Consider the following 22,324-nt stretch of genomic DNA (forward strand, 5'->3'; position numbering starts at 1 on the left):
CGCATTATGGGTAAGATGCGTTTTCTATGTATTTACACATTTCCCCATTGCACTGATATAATCGAAACGAACTTCAGATTCTGGGTCCTGTCTGACCCCGGCATTTTAAACTAACGAAAAACAGGTCACATGACAACTATCACCAGAGGGCTGACAACGTCACTGAAACATGCGCTTTTCAACTCGATTTCCTTCTCGGCAAAAAAAAAAAAAAAACTCTTTGTGCACTACGTCACCACCTTGCTTAGTAACCCCTGGCTGCGTCGCAGAGAGAGGAAAGCGAAAGGATGGTGAGTTCATTTGTTTATTAATTAAGAGTCCAGCAATAATTTAACATTTGCGCCGCAATGCATCACACTAGTGTAAAGAACAGCGATGCACCGTGTTAAATCCACCGGCAGCCAGGGCTCCTAGTTAGTGAATGTATTATCTTTAGTTTTTTTGCAACAGCAGAAGCTCACGTTCAATCGGTATCTAGCTTGATTTAAAAAAAAAAAAAAGGGTTGCCTGGGGAAGCCATGATGGGTAAACATTAATAATAATAACTTTACGAGAGATAATCACAGCTCGATAGAGCAAGCATACATTGAAACGTTTTTACACAGGGGGGTTTTGTTTTGTTTTGTGTTTTTGTTCCAGGTTCTCTCGTAGTTTATGCACGCAGTATAGAGCGTTATATCTGCTAGGCTGAGTGCACCAGCAAGCAAGCAGATTAATTTCATGAGCAAATAAACTGTGCCTTGTACTGCAATATTGATCTTGCATTTGTTTTGGTGCTCAATATAATATAAAACGACACCAGCGATATTACTAGAACCCGTGTGTACTGCTGATGCGCACGTGCATTGTATGTTCCTCCTGCATTAGCTGCTCAAAGCCTGCATGGCTGTACACATGCATGACTGTAAACACTGCCACACATCGCTTCTGTTCGCTGCCAGGTGTGTGTGTGTGTGGAATAACCATCTGTAATGAGGATCCCAGTGTTGATGGATTCTTCTGTTTAAATGTGTCTTTCTGTAATGAACCCCTCTGAGACAGCACCTCCTTCACAGGGGCCCCTGGGGCTGGATTCACAAAGCAGCTCCAGATAACAGTCTGCTAAACCCCATTCACTTCCATAATAATAATAATACGAAAACAAACGTGGCATTTATACGTTAATCATATAGACCTGCTGAGTGGATATCAGCTCAACTTTATCGTTCTAGCTTGAAATATTGTTTTGTGAAACAGTTAACAGTGACGTATGTTGCTAGCTAGCACTCAGTGTGTTAAGAGGCAGCAGTGCCTTGTGAAGCTGGTCCCTGGATGATAGAGGCAGCAGTGCCTTGTGAAGCTGGTCCCTGGATGATAGAGGCAGCAGTGCCTTGTGAAGCTGGTCCCTGGATGATAGAGGCAGCAGTGCCTTGTGAAGCTGGTCCCTGGATGATAGAGGCAGCAGTGCCTTATGAAGCTGGTCCCTGGATGATAGAGGCAGCAGTGCCTTGTGAAGCTGGTCCCTGGATGATAGAGGCAGCAGTGCCTTGTGAAGCTGGTCCCTGGATGATAGAGGCAGCAGTGCCTTGTGAAGCTGGTCCCTGGATGATAGAGGCAGCAGTGCCTTGTGAAGCTGGTCCCTGGATGATAGAGGCAGCAGTGCCTTGTGAAGCTGGTCCCTGGATGATAGAGGCAGCAGTGCCTTGTGAAGCTGGTCCCTGGATGATAGAGGCAGCAGTGCCTTGTGAAGCTGGTCCCTGGATGATAGAGGCAGCAGTGCCTTGTGAAGCTGGTCCCTGGATGATAGAGGCAGCAGTGCCTTGTGAAGCTGGTCCCTGGATGATAGAGGCAGCAGTGCCTTGTGAAGCTGGTCCCTGGATGATAGAGGCAGCAGTGCCTTGTGAAGCTGGTCCCTGGATGATAGAGGCAGCAGTGCCTTGTGAAGCTGGTCCCTGGATGATAGAGGCAGCAGTGCCTTGTGAAGCTGGTCCCTGGATGATATAGGCAGCAGTGCCTTGTGAAGCTGGTCCCTGGATGATATAGGCAGCAGTGCCTTGTGAAGCTGGTCCCTGGATGATAGAGGCAGCAATGCCTTATGAAGCTGGTCCCTGGATGATAGTGGCATGCACCTCACATACCATACATTCTGTACACAGGTAAATACATAGAGGTCCAATCAACACGCATACAGGAAGGGATTGAGAGAGCTTCAGGTGTGAAGGATCCCTTTACATATTCATGTAGCAAGCAGTAGATTATACAGTACACTGTTAATGGTATAGCGATCTAGGAAAGGTAACTCTTGTTATCGCTGCTAGACGGCAACACAGCCGATTCACCAATCAGGCTTGGCTATGTATATTTTATGACTTGCTTATCTTTCTTATGAAAGAGCCAGAGGCTGCAATCGTGCAGCAGGCAGGTAACAGATTGCACATCACAACCCAGGGCTTGTTTACTGTACAGCAGCATTACTGACAGACACGTTGTAGCAGTTGGGGTAAGCCCCAGGACAGTGTTATAAATGCTGCCCTGTGTATCACAGAATACAGATTCAACGCTGCACACACCATATGGCAGTGACACACGGAGATCTGTTAGCTTCTACAATCTGCTAATGCCTTTCTGTGTCGGGCACAAGAGCCTGCATGCAACATACTGTGCAAGCTGAAAAGGATGCAGCCACTTTTTACATGGTACTATGCCCTGTTTTCATTTCCTTTCAAAACGTCCACATTGTTTGAATTTGTTTTACCCAGTCTGGTATTAAAAAACAAACATCATTACACAGAAATGTATGTTGCAGGGTTGCTTTTAATAAACCAGATACAGGCCTGTACTGTCTGCTGAGCTCAGGTATTTATGCCATCCAGTCATAAGCTTGTGAATTGCCCCTTTTCTTTAATCACAGAAATATTCTCAAACAGTAATCGAGCACGGCTGATTTTTGTTGTTTTGTTTTCAGGGTTTGCTATCGATCCTGCGCAAGCTGAAGAGTGCTCCTGATCAGGAAGTGCGGATCCTTCTCCTGGGGCTGGACAATGCAGGAAAAACAACACTCCTCAAACAGCTGGCATCCGAGGACATCAGTCACATCACTCCTACACAGGTACACAAAGAGACTGCATGAACAAGAAATACCCTTCAGTCCTCTCATCATCCGGCCTGTTCCATTGTTCACACCCTTAGTTGGTTGTTTAGTTTTATGCAAGAAGAATCATCTTGCCTAAGAGCATGTGGAATTTCATGTAGCCAATTGTATGGTTTGTAGCAACCCTAACCCCTAACCCCTACCCCTAGAGAACTGAACTGAATCCTAACCCTACCTCTAGAACACTACTGAACTGAACCCTAACCCTAACCCCTAGAGAACTGAACCCTAACCCTAACCCTACCCCTAGAACACTACTGAACCAAACCCTACCCCTAACCCCTAGAGAACTGAACCCTAACCCTACCCCTAGAACACTACTGAACTGAACCCTACCCCTAACCCCTAGAGAACTGAACCCTAACCCTAACCCTGCCCCTAGAACACTACTGAACTGAACCCTAGCCCTAACCCCTAGAGAACTGAACCCTACCCCTAACCCTACCCCTAGAACACTACTGAACCAAACCCTACCCCTAACCCCTAGAGAACTGAACCCTAACCCCTGCCCCTAGAACACTACTGAACTGAACCCTACCCCTAACCCTGCCCCTAGAACACTACTGAACTGAACCCTACCCCTAACCCCTAGAGAACTGAACCCTACCCCTAACCCTACCCCTAGAACACTACTGAACCAAACCCTACCCCTAACCCCTAGAGAACTGAACCCTAACCCCTGCCCCTAGAACACTACTGAACTGAACCCTACCCCTAACCCTGCCCCTAGAACACTACTGAACTGAACCCTACCCCTAACCCCTGCCCCTAGAACACTACTGACCTGAACCCTACCCCTAACCCAGCAGAAACGCAGGTTTTGTTGTTTCACTGCCCCTCTCTTGTTTTTAGGGATTTAACATTAAGAGTGTCCAGTCTCAGGGTTTCAAACTGAATGTCTGGGACATCGGGGGGCAGAGAAAGATCAGACCGTACTGGAGAAATTACTTTGAAAACACAGACGTGCTGGTAAGTGCTGGAGAAATGTGAACCTGAAGGGTTACATTCCGTAGCAGTAGCTGTGCATGTAAAGTTTACCTGTTCACTGGCGATAGAGGGGCAAATGTAACGTTTCTGAATTAACCATTGGTTTTTCTTTCAGATTTATGTTATTGACAGCACGGACAGGAAGAGGTTTGAAGAAACTGGACAGGTGAACTGTTTTATGTATTTATTTATTTTGTACTGCTCGGAATTGCTTGTCGGGCTTGGGGTTGGTGAACTTGGCTCCTAAGATATGCAGCGCCAGGGGCTGGCTGCTTTGGGGGAGCTTACAGCTGAAATAGTCTCTTTTTGGACTGTTAATTATGGAATTCAAAGGTACTAGCCCTCAACATGCAAATCAACAATCCCAGTAAAACAGTCACATGTAAAAGGATGGTCTTGCAAAACGAGATGTTCATTTTGTAAGCTGACGAAAGCGTCCCCTGTGACCCCCCTGTCAGGAGCTAGCAGAGCTGCTGGATGAGGAGAAGCTCAGCGGTGTTCCTGTCCTCATCTTCGCCAACAAGCAGGACCTGCTGACTGCGGCGCCCGCCTCTGAGATTGCAGAGGGCCTCAATCTGCACACCATCCGCGACCGCATCTGGCAGATCCAGTCGTGCTCTGCGCTGACCGGGGAAGGCGTGCAGGTATGCAGCCCATCTGTATCGGGCCGTTCCCATTGCTGTGACTCCTCCCATGTTAGACGTGTGAGGAACTGGCCCTGGCTTCATCAGCTAGACAGACAGTGAGCACATGTGACGGTGTTTGGAGTGGGAATTGTTTACAGACAATTTCTGTTTGTCAATTCCAATTCCAATCCCCAATTCACATTCACATTGATCAAAATTGCAATTAGCAGAATTCTGTTCAAATTAGCTACTAACAGTGGAAACAAATTACTTGAGTGAAGTGACTCAGTGAATTAAACTGGCTTCAAATGAAAGCAGTTGAACAATCGCAACAGTTACTATTCCCTAAAATAGCAATTCCTATTCCTTCAAAGGAATTTAAATTGGATATAATTTTAAACAGGAATTTACCCCAACCCTGTTTCTGATGTTTGGGGTTTGGGGTTTGGGGTTGGGGGTTGGGGTTAGGGTCCCTGCAATCCAAGGCATTGTCTGCAAGCTGCACCACTCATTGCTAAAGATGACGCTTGCCTGCAGCATCCGGCCTGTGATTTGAATTACAGACTGTATACTCTTAGCAAAATAGGGTACATGGGGGATGAGACAAATACTTTTACACATAATCATTTTCACATGTCTTCTTGTTGTTTGTTTTGTTTCTAGGATGGCATGAATTGGGTCTGCAAAAATGTGAACGCAAAGAAAAAGTAGAACTGTTCATGTATTTCAAAAGAAAAGCGGACTAGAAGAGGTTAAACAGCTGGACCAGTGGGAAGACTAACTTCATTCACTGAACTCGACCACAACCATCATCACACAGCTACAACAGCAGCATCTACTACACACTAAGAGAATCTCAACCATCACCACACAGCTACACACTAAGAGAATCTCAACCATCATCACACAGCTACACACTAAGAGAATCTCAACCATCACACAGCTACACACTAAGAGAATCTCAACCATCATCACACAGCTACACACTAAGAGAATCTCAACCATCACACAGCTACACACTAAGAGAATCTCAACCATCATCACACAGCTACACACTAAGAGAATCTCAACCATCACCACACAGCTACACACTAAGAGAATCTCAACCATCACCACACAGCTACACACTAAGAGAATCTCAACCATCATCACACAGCTACACACTAAGAGAATCTCAACCATCACCACACAGCTACACACTAAGAGAATCTCAACCATCACCACACAGCTACACACTAAGAGAATCTCAACCATCATCACACAGCTACACACTAAGAGAATCTCAACCATCATCACACAGCTACACACTAAGAGAATCTCAACCATCACACAGCTACACACTAAGAGAATCTCAACCATCATCACACAGCTACACACTAAGAGAATCTCAACCATCACAAAGCTACACACTAAGAGAATCTCAACCATCATCACACAGCTACACACTAAGAGAATCTCAACCATCACACAGCTACACACTAAGAGAATCTCATCCATCATCACACAGCTACACACTAAGAGAATCTCAACCATCACACAGCTACACACTAAGAGAATCTCAACCATCATCACACAGCTACACACTAAGAGAATCTCAGCCTTCACACAGCTACACACTAAGAGAATCTCAACCATCACAAAGCTACACACTAAGAGAATCTCAACCATCATCACAAAGCTACACACTAAGAGAATCTCAACCATCATCACACAGCTACACACTAATAGAATCTCAACCATCATCACACAGCTACACACTAACAGAATCTCAACCATCATCACACAGCTACACACTAAGAGAATCTCAACCTTCACACAGCCACACACTAAGAGAATCTCGACCTTCACACAGCTATAACAGCAGCAGCAGCTATACACTAAGGGAATCTCACAGTCCTCCTTTTTTCTGACCACATGAGGTCCAAGACAGTCTGCAGTGTTCCAGGACGTGAAATTGGGGACAGATCACGGATTGATCTTTAACAGAACCTGGTCTTTCTGCGGGACCATGCAGGGGATTCCACAACACCATACACTTCTGTTCATGTTACACTTCTGGGACAGTAAGATTGTTTAGACTGTATAACAAAAAAAAGCACGGCTACATTTCTCCCCAACCCTCCCTACTTATTGTAGCTCTGACACTTTTAAAAATAATTGTGTTTGTTTTTCTTTACATGTCATTCTTTTGAAAGGTACACCCTGTGCAAGGTGGAATTAGTTCTTGTTTCTAGTATTATGTGGGCTGGAGTCGGTGGCTGATCTCTGATTTGTAAGAACAAGTTTCTTGGTTTTCATCACTGGTCTGCACTCTGTCTTCTGAAAAACGAAATAATTTCAGAACACTTTAGAAGGGTGTAAATTATGTTTTTTTTTTTTTTTTTTTTTAGAGAAGCAGTATATAAAACGACCTGTGCTTTGCAGAAATCTGTCTGACAACCTTACAATCAATGTGACTGCGCCCTTCCCCCCCCTGAACCTTTATCAGTATATAACACGTCTGTTTTTAAATGTGCGTTTGGACTGCATTGTTCTGGTGTGGTGTGTTTTCTGCAGTCACGGTCACTGTCTGTGTCTTGCACGACACATTGTTCTGAAGGGACTGACAGGGTGGCATTCTGTAGGCAGGTTTTTTCTGCTTATTTTGCACGTCACTTGGTTACCCAGTGCAGTTAATTTGCTCATTCCTCACTGAGTAATGCTAATGTGATACAACTGGTATCTTTGTCTATAAAAGAGAGCAATGATCCAAGAATGCCTCCAACGCATGCCAAGAGAATGAACCATTTCCAGGAAGAATGTGTGAGTCGCATTGGCGAGAGGGCAATGCATATGGTGCAGGCCTAGTGCTGTAACAACCATCTGGAAACAAGTGGAATACTTCAGTCTCTGGTGTGTCGATCCAGAAACTACACTATTAATTCAAGAAGATAGAAACTGTGAAACTGTTCAAGAACATAAAAACTAAACTATGAAACTGTTCAAGAACATAACAAAAACTAAACTATGAAACTGTTCAAGAACAACAAAAACTAAACTATGAAACTGTTCAAGAACATAACAAAAACTAAACTATGAAACTTCAAGAACATAACAAAAACTAAACTATGAAACTGTTCAAGAACATAACAAAAACTAAACTATGAAACTGTTCAAGAACATAACAAAAACTAAACTATGAAACTGTTCAAGAACATAACAAAAACTAAACTATGAAACTGTTCAAGAACAACAAAAACTAAACTATGAAACTGTTCAAGAACAACAAAAACTAAACTATGAAACTGTTCAAGAACATAACAAAAACTAAACTATGAAACTGTTCAAGAACAACAAAAACTAAACTATGAAACTGTTCAAGAACAACAAAAACTAAACTATGAAACTGTTCAAGAACAACAAAAACTAAACTATGAAACTGTTCAAGAACATAACAAAAACTAAACTATGAAACTGTTCAAGAACAACAAAAACTAAACTATGAAACTGTTCAAGAACATAACAAAAACTAAACTGAAACTGTTCAAGAACATAACAAAAACTAAACTATGACACTTCAAGAACATAACAAAAACTAAACTATGAAACTGTTCAAGAACAACAAAAACTAAACTATGAAACTGTTCAAGAACATAACAAAAACTAAACTATGAAACTGTTCAAGAACAACAAAAACTAAACTATGAAACTGTTCAAGAACATAACAAAAACTAAACTATGAAACTGTTCAAGAACAACAAAAACTAAACTATGAAACTGTTCAAGAACATAACAAAAACTAAACTATGAAACTGTTCAAGAACATAACAAAAACTAAACTATGAAACTGTTCAAGAACAACAAAAACTAAACTGAAACTTCAAGAACATAACAAAAACTAAACTATGAAACTGTTCAAGAACATAACAAAAACTAAACTATGAAACTGTTCAAGAACAACAAAAACTAAACTATGAAACTGTTCAAGAACAACAAAAACTAAACTATGAAACTGTTCAAGAACAACAAAAACTAAACTATGAAACTGTTCAAGAACATAACAAAAACTAAACTATGAAACTGTTCAAGAACATAACAAAAACTAAACTATGAAACTGTTCAAGAACAACAAAAACTAAACTATGAAACTGTTCAAGAACATAACAAAAACTAAACTATGAAACTGTTCAAGAACAACAAAAACTAAACTATGAAACTGTTCAAGAACATAACAAAAACTAAACTATGAAACTGTTCAAGAACAACAAAAACTAAACTATGAAACTGTTCAAGAACATAACAAAAACTAAACTATGAAACTGTTCAAGAACATAACAAAAACAACTATGAAACTGTTCAAGAACATAACAAAAACTAAACTATGAAACTGTTCAAGAACAACAAAAACTAAACTATGAAACTGTTCAAGAACAACAAAAACTAAACTATGAAACTGTTCAAGAACATAACAAAAACTAAACTATGAAACTGTTCAAGAACATAACAAAAATTAAACTATCAAACTGTTCAAGAACAACAAAAACTAACTATGAAACTGTTCAAGAACAACAAAAACTAAACTATGAAACTGTTCAAGAACATAACAAAAACTAAACTATGAAACTGTTCAAGAACATAACAAAAACTAAACTATGAAACTGTTCAAGAACAACAAAAACTAAACTATGAAACTGTTCAAGAACATAAAAACTAAACTATGAAACTGTTCAAGAACATAACAAAAACTAAACTATGAAACTTCAAGAACATAACAAAAACTAAACTATGAAACTGTTCAAGAACATAACAAAAACTAAACTATGAAACTGTTCAAGAACATAACAAAAACTAAACTATGAAACTGTTCAAGAACATAACAAAAACTAAACTATGAAACTGTTCAAGAAGTTAACAAAAACTAAACTATGAAACTGTTCAAGAACAACAAAAACTAAACTATGAAACTTCAAGAACATAACAAAAACTAAACTATGAAACTGTTCAAGAACATAACAAAAACTAAACTATGAAACTGTTCAAGAACATAACAAAAACTAAACTATGAAACTGTTCAAGAACAACAAAAACTAAACTATGAAACTGTTCAAGAACAACAAAAACTAAACTATGAAACTGTTCAAGAACATAACAAAAACTAAACTATGAAACTGTTCAAGAACATAACAAAAACTAAACTATGAAACTGTTCAAGAACAACAAAAACTAAACTATGAAACTGTTCAAGAACATAACAAAAACTAAACTATGAAACTGTTCAAGAACAACAAAAACTAAACTATGAAACTGTTCAAGAACATAACAAAAACTAAACTATGAAACTGTTCAAGAACATAACAAAAACTAAACTATGAAACTGTTCAAGAACATAACAAAAACTAAACTATGAAACTGTTCAAGAACATAACAAAAACTAAACTATGAAACTGTTCAAGAACAACAAAAACTAAACTATGAAACTGTTCAAGAACAACAAAAACTAAACTATGAAACTGTTCAAGAACATAACAAAAACTAAACTATGAAACTGTTCAAGAACAACAAAAACTAAACTATGAAACTGTTCAAGAACAACAAAAACTAAACTATGAAACTGTTCAAGAACAACAAAAACTAAACTATGAAACTGTTCAAGAACATAACAAAAACTAAACTATGAAACTGTTCAAGAACAACAAAAACTAAACTATGAAACTGTTCAAGAACAACAAAAACTAAACTATGAAACTGTTCAAGAACATAACAAAAACTAAACTATGAAACTGTTCAAGAACATAACAAAAACTAAACTATGAAACTGTTCCTTTTATTAAATATGCTTCATTTTCCAAACAAAATCTTGTAAGTTGTGCTGAAAGGGCTACATTTTCACAATCAGGATGGTCACGTGACATGGGTGTATTTCTGCTGGGTGTGTTAGTAAAATTGTGCAACATTTATTAGCAATCTTCTCCCAGATAAGTATTCTACAATTTAAAAATGGAAAGCAGTTGGATGTGGTCATTTCATTTGTATGTGGAATGAACCTGAGAAGATGCTGTACTCTGTCTGCGTGCACAGGTACTCCTAGAAGAAGAGCTGATCGAAACGTTCTACTGGCACATGACTGTTGTAAAGGGTGTGGTTGGCAGGGTAACATCTTTCACAGTTCCTCTGCACCCCTTGCATTGGGGTTACAGCAGGTCATCTGGAATTGCACAGTTGAATTGGTACTGGCACAGAAATCTAACTGCCAAACAGTGCTTTGTGATCCTTGCCCTGAAGCCTCAGAATATTCTAATCTTCCTGCAGTATGTAAAGTATGTAAAAGGTGGTGTCCAGTAGCTTGTGTTTGTGTGTGAAGGTGCTGCTGATCCAGGTCCGCGTTCCCCTGCCAGTCAGTCCTCTCTTCAGGTTGTGACTCTACGTTGCATTTGTACGTGGCCGCGCACAGACAAGTCCTACACGGTGGGTCCTTTCTATTATTGGATTCTTTTTGTTGCTGGGAGATGAATGATGGATCTGTGTGGTATGTTATCATGGCATATAACTGGATGTGTACATTTAGATGTCTTATTAAAAGGAATACAAAAGTAAACATTTCGTAGAGAAGCGCTGTTTCTTTCCTATGATATCCAGAACCTGGAATTCCTTTGTGTACAGTGGATTTTTTTTCATGTTGCAGACAGCTCTAATTTGAATCCTCGTTCAAAATGTAGACTTTCATGCTTTCATAACTGCCTTGAGTTTTCAGAAATCTTTTCCAAACTTATTTAGTTACTCAGTTATTTATTTGAAGCTTTTTCAACAACTGGTATTAACTGGTGTTAAATGCTTTGTATTCAAGTACATTTGAATATTTCCACTGCCTTACAACCAAGGCAATACTTTTTCTTTTTCTTTTGGAAGAGGTTTCGAACAAGCATATTGTGATGCAATGCCACATACATTTATACATTTATGCAAGCTTGTTCCATTCCTCACACTGGCACCCAGGCTGTCTCTGCAGCAGGAGGGCTGGTGGGGAAAGACTCTCTGCTGTCAGTCAGAGCCCTGGGAAGGCACAGCTCCCCTAGCCAGGTGATGAGTTATTGACCGTCTCTAGCAAGGCTGACAAATGTGCACTTAAGCCTTTGGAAGACAGTGTTATTTCCAGCGCTGGCTTGGCTAAGCCTATTGTAACTCCGTCTTATAAGAGACTTGTATCCTCACATAACCCCAGAGAGAGCCTCCTCCTGGGCCCCATCGATGCTCGGAGTGAAATATTACACTGAACACACTGGGCATGTCTTATCGAATGCAGATATACACAACGATGAATAAGTCAACAGCACTGTCTGCCAGAGACAATCTGGAACCACAAACATGCAAATGCACAATCCGGAGAAACAGTTTTTTTAAACTTAAGAAGGTAGATACTGAAGTGTACAATTCATTGCTTGCTTCTAGTGATATTTTAGATGAGCCCCTTATATCAATAGAAATAATGAATAATAGAAGTGGAATCATTTCTGCTGCACAGCTTCAGATTCCACAGCTTGACAAGGGACACAATATAAAAAACACATGTTCCTACCTGGTATCCCTGGTATTTACCCCATAGACCTACTGTGCAATAGGTGTGCGTTTCATAATCCCTCCTCTCTTCAGTGGCATTTAAACTCTGCAATAAGATCCACGATTCTCAACTCTGATCTCTGAAAAGGGAAGTTAATCTCATATACAAGGTTAGACTATCAGGCTGTCACAAGGAGACAGGTGCTGCAGTGGGATAGTTCACTAGCATGCTGTGCTGTTCTCCTTGGTGGACTGGGTTCAAATCCACCTGATTCCTTCCTTTATTTTCAAAGAATTTGTTAATTGAACTTAAATTCAGTGTGAAACACAGCATGCTGGTGGCTAATCCCATGGCCGCCTCTCCCTGAATATGATGGTTCAAATCCAGCACCTGGAAGTGAGTTCCTGAAGGTAAGTAATGATGTTAGTTGTGTTTCCACATATGGAGGAGAAGACCTGCCCTGTGCAGGGAGGAGGAAGAAGACAACTAAACTGCCAGGGAAGGGAGTGGAAAAATGAGGGATTAACACATGTGCCTCATGTGGGACTTGAACCAGTTACCCTGGGAATAAGAATCAAATGCTGTACCAAGTGCGCTAGCCAAAGAACTGCTTAATACTCGTGTAAAATGCCAACTAGTACTTTAATGAATTCTTCGTACAATATGTAGAGGCAGATTGAGACTGGTTAATATTTTGAATACATAAGACAAGCCTTGAAGCACAACTTTGGAACACCAGTGCCTAAATATCATGGCAACCAGAGTTTGGCAGGCTCTGGAGCTGAAGCAGGGGGTCTCCATCATCCTGGAGCTGGAGCAGGGGGTCTCCATCTGCTCTGGAGCCAGCTGGAGCTGAGCTACCGGTGCCAGCAAAGCCAGAGCACGACCAACCCTACTGAATTCTTAATTCAGGGCCCTGAAGCAAAACTGGTGAATTGTTTATACATTTATTTTTTAGGGTCCTCATTAGGTAAGGAAGTCCATCACACACACATACACATTCATGTTCACATTTTATGCATTCATGCACCCTCTTGAAAATTCAGACACTCGCTCTGTCTCCCGTGCAGTTTGGAGAGCCGCTGAAGACGACAGGGCGGAGCCTGTCAAGCATCACCTCCTTGCTAGGGCCAGATCAAAGGGGAGGCAGGGCATGATGGGAGGATGTGGCAGGGGGACAATGCTCAGGCAACGTGGCTCCCGCACACACACCCACACTGCTGCTGCTGATGAAGGGCAGCCACCGAAACATCCTTGTTTGCATGTGTGTGGGTGTCGTCTATTTAACCCATTCAACAAGTAAAGAGCCCTTTCTAACTACTGTGTGGAGTAAATGAGAAGCACTGGTGACGGAGTCTACTGAGTGTAAATTAAGGGAGGAGGGAAGGTGTTTTACAGCTGCTTTTTTTTTTTTTAATGCATGTCAGACAGCTGTTTTGCAGCTGTTGTCTGCACGGAGCACACTGGAGGCCTCAGTTTCAGCCCAGCTTGGCTCATAAGCACTTACAGTTCACACTGGTGCTGATTCAGCTTTCTGGCTAAAAGGAGAGCCCTGACACTGTGCTGCTGGAGGGACCGGGCGTTCACTGTCCATTTAACCCAAATCACAGCAATCGTTCCTTACACATCTTGGCATCCCTGAATAGATAATCGCCCTCAAAAACAGGCAAAATATGTATATGAGAAAGATGTCACTTTTGTACAGATGTACCCCAAATTTAGTTTATTTACTACCAATCGAAGAAGTACCCCAAAAAATGGGTTTCTGAAATGACATATAATACCAAGGCTGCTGAGCCATTAAATGTGCTAGCAGTCACCATTATAAAGAAACATTATAGAAAGTGGCTTTGGATATTCAACACTGGGAATGTCAAATGTTTCTACTAGCACTCTTTTTGTACACAGGTGATTTAACATGCCCACAGATGCATCACGAAGGATTGATTAACGTGCCCACAGATGCATCACGAAGGATTGATTAACGTGTCCACAGATGCATCACGAAGGATTGATTAACGTGTCCACAGATGCATCACGAAGGATTGATTAACGTGTCCACAGATGCGTCACTCAGGACTGATGGTCCTTCTAGACAGGTGATACAGGGTTGTTGTTAGACAGATTCCCTTGGTAAGCATACATTGAATCAGGCAGGAAAGAGAAAGCTGGGATCTGTTAGGGTGTGATGATGATGTTGTTGAATCTTTAGATTGTCACTGATCCTCTGAATAGGGAGAGCCACATTAACGTTTTCATCTGTTACCAAGAAATACAATGTACATTAAAATATACAGTTAATAAAACCAGCTGAAAGTTATGTTCGTTTAATAAAATAAATAAAAGATTTAACAAAAAAAGCCTTGAAAGGGAAGTGATCCACACTGCACTCCACCATCCGCACTGCACTCCAACCGTCCGCACTGCACTCCACCATCCGCACTGCACTCCAACCGTCCGCACTGCACTCCAACCGTCCGCACTGCACTCCAACCTTCCGCACTGCACTCCACCATCCGCACTGCACTCCAACCGTCCGCACTGCACTCCAACCGTCCGCACTGCACTCCAACCGTCCGCACTGCACTCCACCGTCCGCACTGCACTCCACCGTCCGCACTGCACTCCAACCGTCCGCACTGCACTCCAACCGTCCGCACTGCACTCCACCCGTCCGCACTGCACTCCACCGTCCGCACTGCACTCCACCCGTCCGCACTGCACTCCACCCGTCCGCACTGCACTCCAACCGTCCGCACTGCACTCCAACCGTCCGCACTGCACTCCAACCGTCCGCACTGCACTCCACCATCCGCACTGCACTCCAACCGTCCGCACTGCACTCCAACCGTCCGCACTGCACTCCACCATCCGCACTGCACTCCAACCGTCCGCACTGCACTCCAACCGTCCGCACTGCACTCCAACCGTCCGCACTGCACTCCAACCGTCCGCACTGCACTCCAACCGTCCGCACAGATTTACATGTAGACTGCACTCCTATAGAACCAGCGACAGCCCTGATTGAACACTGAAACTAGATCTGCAGCAGGAGTGTGGCCTTGCTGTTTCTGTACAGGGGATTCTGATGGCTCATATATCACATCAGAAAAGAGCAGAGCCTCGCCACACAGTCCCAGCTCCATCACAGAGGAGCCACTGCCTCGTCACCATGGCTCATATATCACATCAGAAAAGAGCAGAGCCTCGCCACACAGTCCCAGCTCCATCACAGAGGAGCCACTGCCTCGTCACCATGGCTCATATATCACATCAGAAAAGAGCAGAGCCTCGCCACACAGTCCCAGCTCCATCACAGAGGAGCCACTGCCTCATCACCATGGCTCATATATCACATCAGAAAAGAGCAGAGCCTCGCCACACAGTCCCAGCTCCATCACAGAGGAGCCACTGCCTCGTCACCATGGCTCATATATCACATCAGAAAAGAGCAGAGCCTCGCCACACAGTCCCAGCTCCATCACAGAGGAGCCACTGCCTCGTCACCATGGCTCATATATCACATCAGAAAAGAGCAGAGCCTCGCCACACAGTCCCAGCTCCATCACAGAGGAGCCACTGCCTCATCACCATGGCTCATATATCACATCAGAAAAGAGCAGAGCCTCGCCACACAGTCCCAGCTCCATCACAGAGGAGCCACTGCCTCGTCACCATGGCTCATATATCACATCAGAAAAGAGCAGAGCCTCGCCACACAGTCCCAGCTCCATCACAGAGGAGCCACTGCCTCGTCACCATGGCTCATATATCACATCAGAAAAGAGCAGAGCCTCGCCACACAGTCCCAGCTCCATCACAGAGGAGCCACTGCCTCGTCACCATGGCTCATATATCACATCAGAAAAGGGAAAACAAGATTGGTTTTACAATCAACTTCAGAAACACTCTAATCAATTACAACAACAGACAAGTAATAATGATAATAATAATAACAATAATAATAATAATAATAAACATTTTAGGTTATTAAATTATTTGCAGTGGAACTTGAAAAGCACATAGCGAAGGGGCTGCAACTGTGTGGACATCCACACAGAAAATATCAGATATACAGACGTGCTCAAATTTGTTGGTACCCTTACAGCTCATTGAAATAATGCTTCATTCCTCCTGAAAAGTGATGAAATTAAAAGCTATTTTATCATGTATACTTGCATGCCTTTGGTATGACATAGAATAAAGCAAAGAAGCTGTGAAAAGAGATGAATTATTGCTTATTCTACAAAGATATTCTAAAATGGCCTGGACACATTTGTTGGTACCCCTTAGAAAAGATAATAAATAATTGCATTATAGTGATATTTCAAACTAATTAGTTTCTTTAATTAGTATCACACATGTCTCCAATCTTGTAATCAGTCATTCAGCCTATTTAAATGGAGAAAAGTAGTAATTGTGCTGTTTGGTATCATTGTGTGCACCACACTGAACATGGACCAGAGAAAGCAAAGGAGAGAGTTGTCTGAGGAGATCAGAAAGAAAATAATAGACAAGCATGGTAAAGGTAAAGGCTACAAGACCATCTCCAAGCAGCTTGATGTTCCTGTGACAACAGTTGCAAATATTAAGAAGTTTAAGGTCCATGGAACTGTAGCCAACCTCCCTGGGCGCGGCCGCAAGAGGAAAATCGACCCCAGACTGAACAGAAGGATAGTGCGTATGGTAGAAAAAGAACCAAGGATAACTGCCAAAGAGATACAAGCTAAAACTCCAAGGTGAAGGTACGTCAGTTTCTGATCGCACCATCCGTTGCTTTTTGAGCGAAAGTGGGCTCCATGGAAGAAGACCCAGGAGGACTCCACTTTTGAAAAAAAACATAAAAAGCCAGACTGGAATTTGCTAAAATGCATATTGACAAGCCACAATCCTTCTAGGAGAATGTCCTTTGGACAGATGAGTCAAAACTGGAGCTTTTTGGCAAGTCACATCAGCTCTATGTTCACAGACGAAAAAATGAAGCTTTCAAAGAAAAGAACACCATACCTACAGTGAAACATGAAGGAGGCTTGGTTATGTTTTGGGGCTGCTTTGCTGCACCTGGCACAGGGTGCCTTGAATCTGTGCAGGGCACAATGAAATCTCAAGACTATTAAGGCATTCTGGAGCGAAACGTACTGCCCAGTATCAGAAAGCTCTGTCTCAGTCGCAGGTCATGGGTCCTCCAACAGGATAATGACCCAAAACACACAGCTAAAAGCACCCAAGAATGGATAAGAACAAAACATTGGACTATTCTGAAGTGGCCTTCTATGAGTCCTGATCTGAATCCTATCGATCATCTATGGAAAGAGCTGAAACTTGCAGTCTGGAGAAGGCACCCATCAAACCTGAGACAGCTGGAGCAGTTTGCTCAGGAAGAGTGGGCCAAACTACCTGTTAACAGGTGCAGAAGTCTCATTGAGAGCTACAGAAAACGTTTGATTGCAGTGATTGCCTCTAAAGGTTGTGCAACAAAATATTAGGTTAGCGGTCCCATCATTTTTGTCCATGCCATTTTCATTTGTTTTATTATTTACAATATTATGTTGAATAAAAAATCAAAAGCAAAGTCTTATTTCTATTAAATATGGAATAAACAATGGTGGATGCCAATTACTTTTGTCAGTTTCAAGTTATTTCAGAGAAAATTGTGCATGCTTCGTTTTTTGTGGAGGGGTACCAACAAATTTGAGCACGTCTGTATTTAAACAGATTGCATTTTTCTTTTGGCAGATTTCTTTATGTGCTTTCTTTGGGGCTGTATTTTCCCTCAGAAAGGAACGCAAACTTTCACAAGCACTTAAATGCCTTGCTTTTATGCAAATGAAAATCATCTGGCACCAGAGGGGAAACATCTATTCCAAACGGCCCCCAGTCTTGTTTGATTTGCCAGCAGCATTCCCTGAAATCCCAGCCCCACCTCCAGTGCTTAAGAAGATTTGAGCTTATCCCCCCTCGGCTTTAAGGATTGGAAACACAACGTGCTGGCTAGCAGAAATGTTTATTGTGCACACTGTAAAGATTATTCAGCATGTGAAACATATTATACCTGGAGCTGCACCCCTCTGTTTTTCTTGTGTTTTTCAATCAGAATGCCGGTGCACCCCAACGTTCTCTCTTGTGTTCTTCAATCAGAATGCTGGTGCACCCCAACGTTCTCTCTTGTGTTCTTCAATCAGAATGTCGGTGCACCCCAACGTTCTCTCTTGTGTTCTTCAATCAGAATGCTGGTACACCCCAACGTTCTCTCTTGTGTTTTTCAATCAGAATGCTGGTACACCCCAACGTTCTCTCTTGTGTTCTTCAATCAGAATGTCGGTGCACCCCAACGTTCTCTCTTGTGTTCTTCAATCAGAATGCCGGTGCACCCCAACGTTCTCTCTTGCTTTCAGTGTCCCCCACAATACTGTCACAAGCAGGCAAAACAAACAACAACAGGAAAAGCATCCTGCTGCAGATCGCGTATTATTACACAGGTCTGATATCTGTGAAACGTACTTCTGGTTTCTGTCTATTTCCTGAGTTAACTAAATTTTAATCCCCATGCAAAGTAGATTTTAATCCCCATTGGCTCAGGCAATCAAGTGTCACAACCATGACCTACCACACTGTATTGAGAAACAAACGCCTATCTAAACTTTCAGTCAATTTAAGCCAGGTGTCGAGAATATGTAGCATTTATTTGCTCAGCTAATTAGAACCCACAGCATGTAGCTGCTGCCCTGACCTTGGTTCTAACAGCCGAGACATGCTGTGGAATGTTTATTTTTTATATATATATATATATATATACTGTGCACTGAAATATGAATGTGAGCCTCCAGTGAATCACTGCCAGTATAACATTCAATACTGAAAGAGTTCATTTTGATGACCTGCTTCCGCATGGCAAGTAAAGACTGCAACCCACTCTTCATTTTCTTATACTCACACTAACAAACAAAATCAAACTTTGTGTTTATAATCACATTCAAAAGCATCACCTGAATGGAATTAGCTCCAGTGTTGTATTATCACCTTGTATGTTGCAGCTGTTTCTCTTGAATAGAAACAGCAACAGCTGCAATTCGATGCACACTGAAACCCACATGTTCACCTTAAAGAAAAGACTGTACGCTAAACAGATTCCATATTGAGATGAATTTACCCGGAGACACATACAAGACTACATGCTTCCCGGGTCTCCAGCGCTCTCCCCTCAATCCACTCATGCAATATTCTTTTCAAGGTCCCGCACACCCAGCATGAAGAGACAACACCACTGTGTATGGCTGGAATGTTAACAATGTGGCATGACATTAGTAAGACAAAACAAAGAGAAAGGGTTTCCTTGGTTTGTTTCGCAATTAATCTGTTGATCCAGACAGAAACCACCAATAAGATCAGAACAGAAAAAAAGGAATTATACCTCATTTTGTAAATAAGAATACTTATTGGAAAACAAGAAATTGAAAAAAAATTGCATTTTTTGTTTATACAGCAGGTATGGAATGTAACCCTAAAATGAACTTATATCTCTACATAACACCCCCCCAGCCCCCCCCCCCCAAAAAAAAAAAAAAAAAAAAAAAGATAAAAGACCATAACATATTTAAACATTTCCTCAAAGGCAAATTTCAGGTTTAAATGCAAAAATTACCTCCAGATGAATTTAAAAAAACACCTGCCATAACTTTGAGGATATTGCCAAGCTGAAAATGCATGGTTAATGGAATAATTAAAAACCTCCCACCCCAAAGTGTGCCTGAAGGCAACACAGTGTTGACTTGCCCTTCTAGCGAGGTGCACTGGAGGCAGAGCACATGGCACACTGCGACTGAACAGGCAGACAGTGCACACGGCTCATCAAAGTGACTTCATTCAAGAACTTCCATACAGCAAAGTGTGAAATTGTCCTCAATTCAGAAACAACAGTGCTACTCATAAGAAACACTGAGCCATAGGAGTGTGGAGATATCCTGGAAAGAACGGAAAATATTCTCTATTGGAAACCCTTTCTTTAAAGTGCTCAGTGGATGATGATTGGATGAAATCCTTACAATAAGGGTTAGGGTTAGCCCTACCCTAACCCCAACCTTAAACATTTCTTTGGCAATGAAAGATGCAACACAAAGTGTAACCAAACAGATGTGCCTTGGCTGGAGCTCTGTTTCACAATGGTGGCGTGGGTGCAGTGGGGGGGGTTCCCTGTTCCACTGCTCTGGTGATGTTAATCTGCACAGTGCGCTCTATTACACTGCTGCACAGTGCGCTCTATTACACTGCTGCACAGTGCGCTCTATTACACTGCTGCACAGTGCGCTCTATTACACTGCTGCACAGTGCGCTCTATTACACTGCTGCACAGCGCGCTCTGTTACACTGCTGCACAGCGCGCTCTATTACACTGCTGCACAGTGCGCTGTTACACTGCTGCACAGTGCGCTCTATTACACTGCTGCACAGTGCGCTGTTACACTGCTGCACAGTGCGCTCTATTACACTGCTGCACAGCGCGCTCTATTACACTGCTGCACAGCGCGCTCTGTTACACTGCTGCACAGCGCGCTCTATTACACTGCTGCACAGTGCACTGTTACACTGCTGCACAGTGCGCTCTATTACACTGCTGCACAGTGCGCTCTATTACACTGCTGCACAGCGCGCTCTGTTACACTGCTGCACAGCGCGCTCTGTTACACTGCTGCACAGTGCGCTGTTACACTGCTGCACAGCGCGCTCTGTTACACTGCTGCACAGCGCGCTCTATTACACTGCTGCACAGTGCGCTCTATTACACTGCTGCACAGCTGCACAGCGCGCTCTGTTACACTGCTGCACAGCGCGCTCTATTACACTGCTGCACAGTGCGCTCTATTACACTGCTGCACAGCTGCACAGCGCGCTCTGTTACACTGCTGCACAGTGCGCTCTGTTACACTGCTGCACAGCGCGCTCTATTACACTGCTGCACAGTGCGCTCTATTACACTGCTGCACAGCTGCACAGCGCGCTCTGTTACACTGCTGCACAGCGCGCTCTGTTACACTGCTGCACAGTGCGCTGTTACACTGCTGCACAGCGCGCTCTGTTACACTGCTGCACAGCGCGCTCTATTACACTGCTGCACAGTGCGCTCTATTACACTGCTGCACAGCTGCACAGCGCGCTCTGTTACACTGCTGCACAGCGCGCTCTATTACACTGCTGCACAGTGCGCTCTATTACACTGCTGCACAGCTGCACAGCGCGCTCTGTTACACTGCTGCACAGTGCGCTGTTACACTGCTGCACAGCGCGCTCTGTTACACTGCTGCACAGTGCGCTCTATTACACTGCTGCACAGTGCACTCTATTACACTGCTGCACAGCGCGCTCTATTACACTGCTGCACAGCGCGCTCTGTTACACTGCTGCACAGCGCGCTCTGTTACACTGCTGCACAGTGCGCTCTGTTACACTGCTGCACAGTGCGCTCTGTTACACTGCTGCACAGCGCGCTCTGTTACACTGCTGCACAGTGCGCTGTTACACTGCTGCACAGCGCGCTCTGTTACACTGCTGCACAGCGCGCTCTGTTACACTGCTGCACAGTGCGCTGTTACACTGCTGCACAGCGCGCTCTATTACACTGCTGCACAGCGCGCTCTATTACACTGCTGCACAGTGCGCTCTGTTACACTGCTGCACAGCGCGCTCTGTTACACTGCTGCACAGCGCGCTCTGTTACACTGCTGCACAGTGCGCTCTATTACACTGCTGCACAGTGCGCTCTATTACACTGCTGCACAGCGCGCTCTGTTACACTGCTGCACAGCGCGCTCTGTTACACTGCTGCACAGCGCGCTCTATTACACTGCTGCACAGCGCGCTCTATTACACTGCTGCACAGTGCGCTCTATTACACTGCTGCACAGTGCGCTCTATTACACTGCTGCACAGTGCGCTCTATTACACTGCTGCACAGTGCGCTCTGTTACACTGCTGCACAGTGCGCTCTATTACACTGCTGCACAGCACGCTCTGTTACACTGCTGCACAGTGCGCTCTGTTACACTGCTGCAC

The 22,324-nt window shown here is 43.1% G+C and overlaps 1 protein-coding gene across 1 annotated transcript; it reads left to right on the plus strand.

Moving 5' to 3' along the window:
- Positions 1 to 144: 144 nt before the first annotated feature.
- On the plus strand, positions 145 to 6,117 carry LOC117416087 (ADP-ribosylation factor-like protein 3). Its single transcript, XM_034027133.3, has 6 exons — positions 145 to 290; positions 2,945 to 3,088; positions 3,983 to 4,099; positions 4,233 to 4,283; positions 4,576 to 4,761; positions 5,407 to 6,117. Exons 1-6 carry the CDS (start codon positions 288 to 290, stop codon positions 5,452 to 5,454), a joined length of 549 nt encoding a protein of 182 aa, XP_033883024.2. The 5' UTR covers positions 145 to 287; the 3' UTR covers positions 5,455 to 6,117.
- Positions 6,118 to 22,324: the final 16,207 nt, after the last annotated feature.

The sequence above is a fragment of the Acipenser ruthenus genome, chromosome 7, assembly GCF_902713425.1.
Source record: "Acipenser ruthenus chromosome 7, fAciRut3.2 maternal haplotype, whole genome shotgun sequence".
In the NCBI taxonomy this organism is placed as follows: domain Eukaryota; kingdom Metazoa; phylum Chordata; class Actinopteri; order Acipenseriformes; family Acipenseridae; genus Acipenser; species Acipenser ruthenus.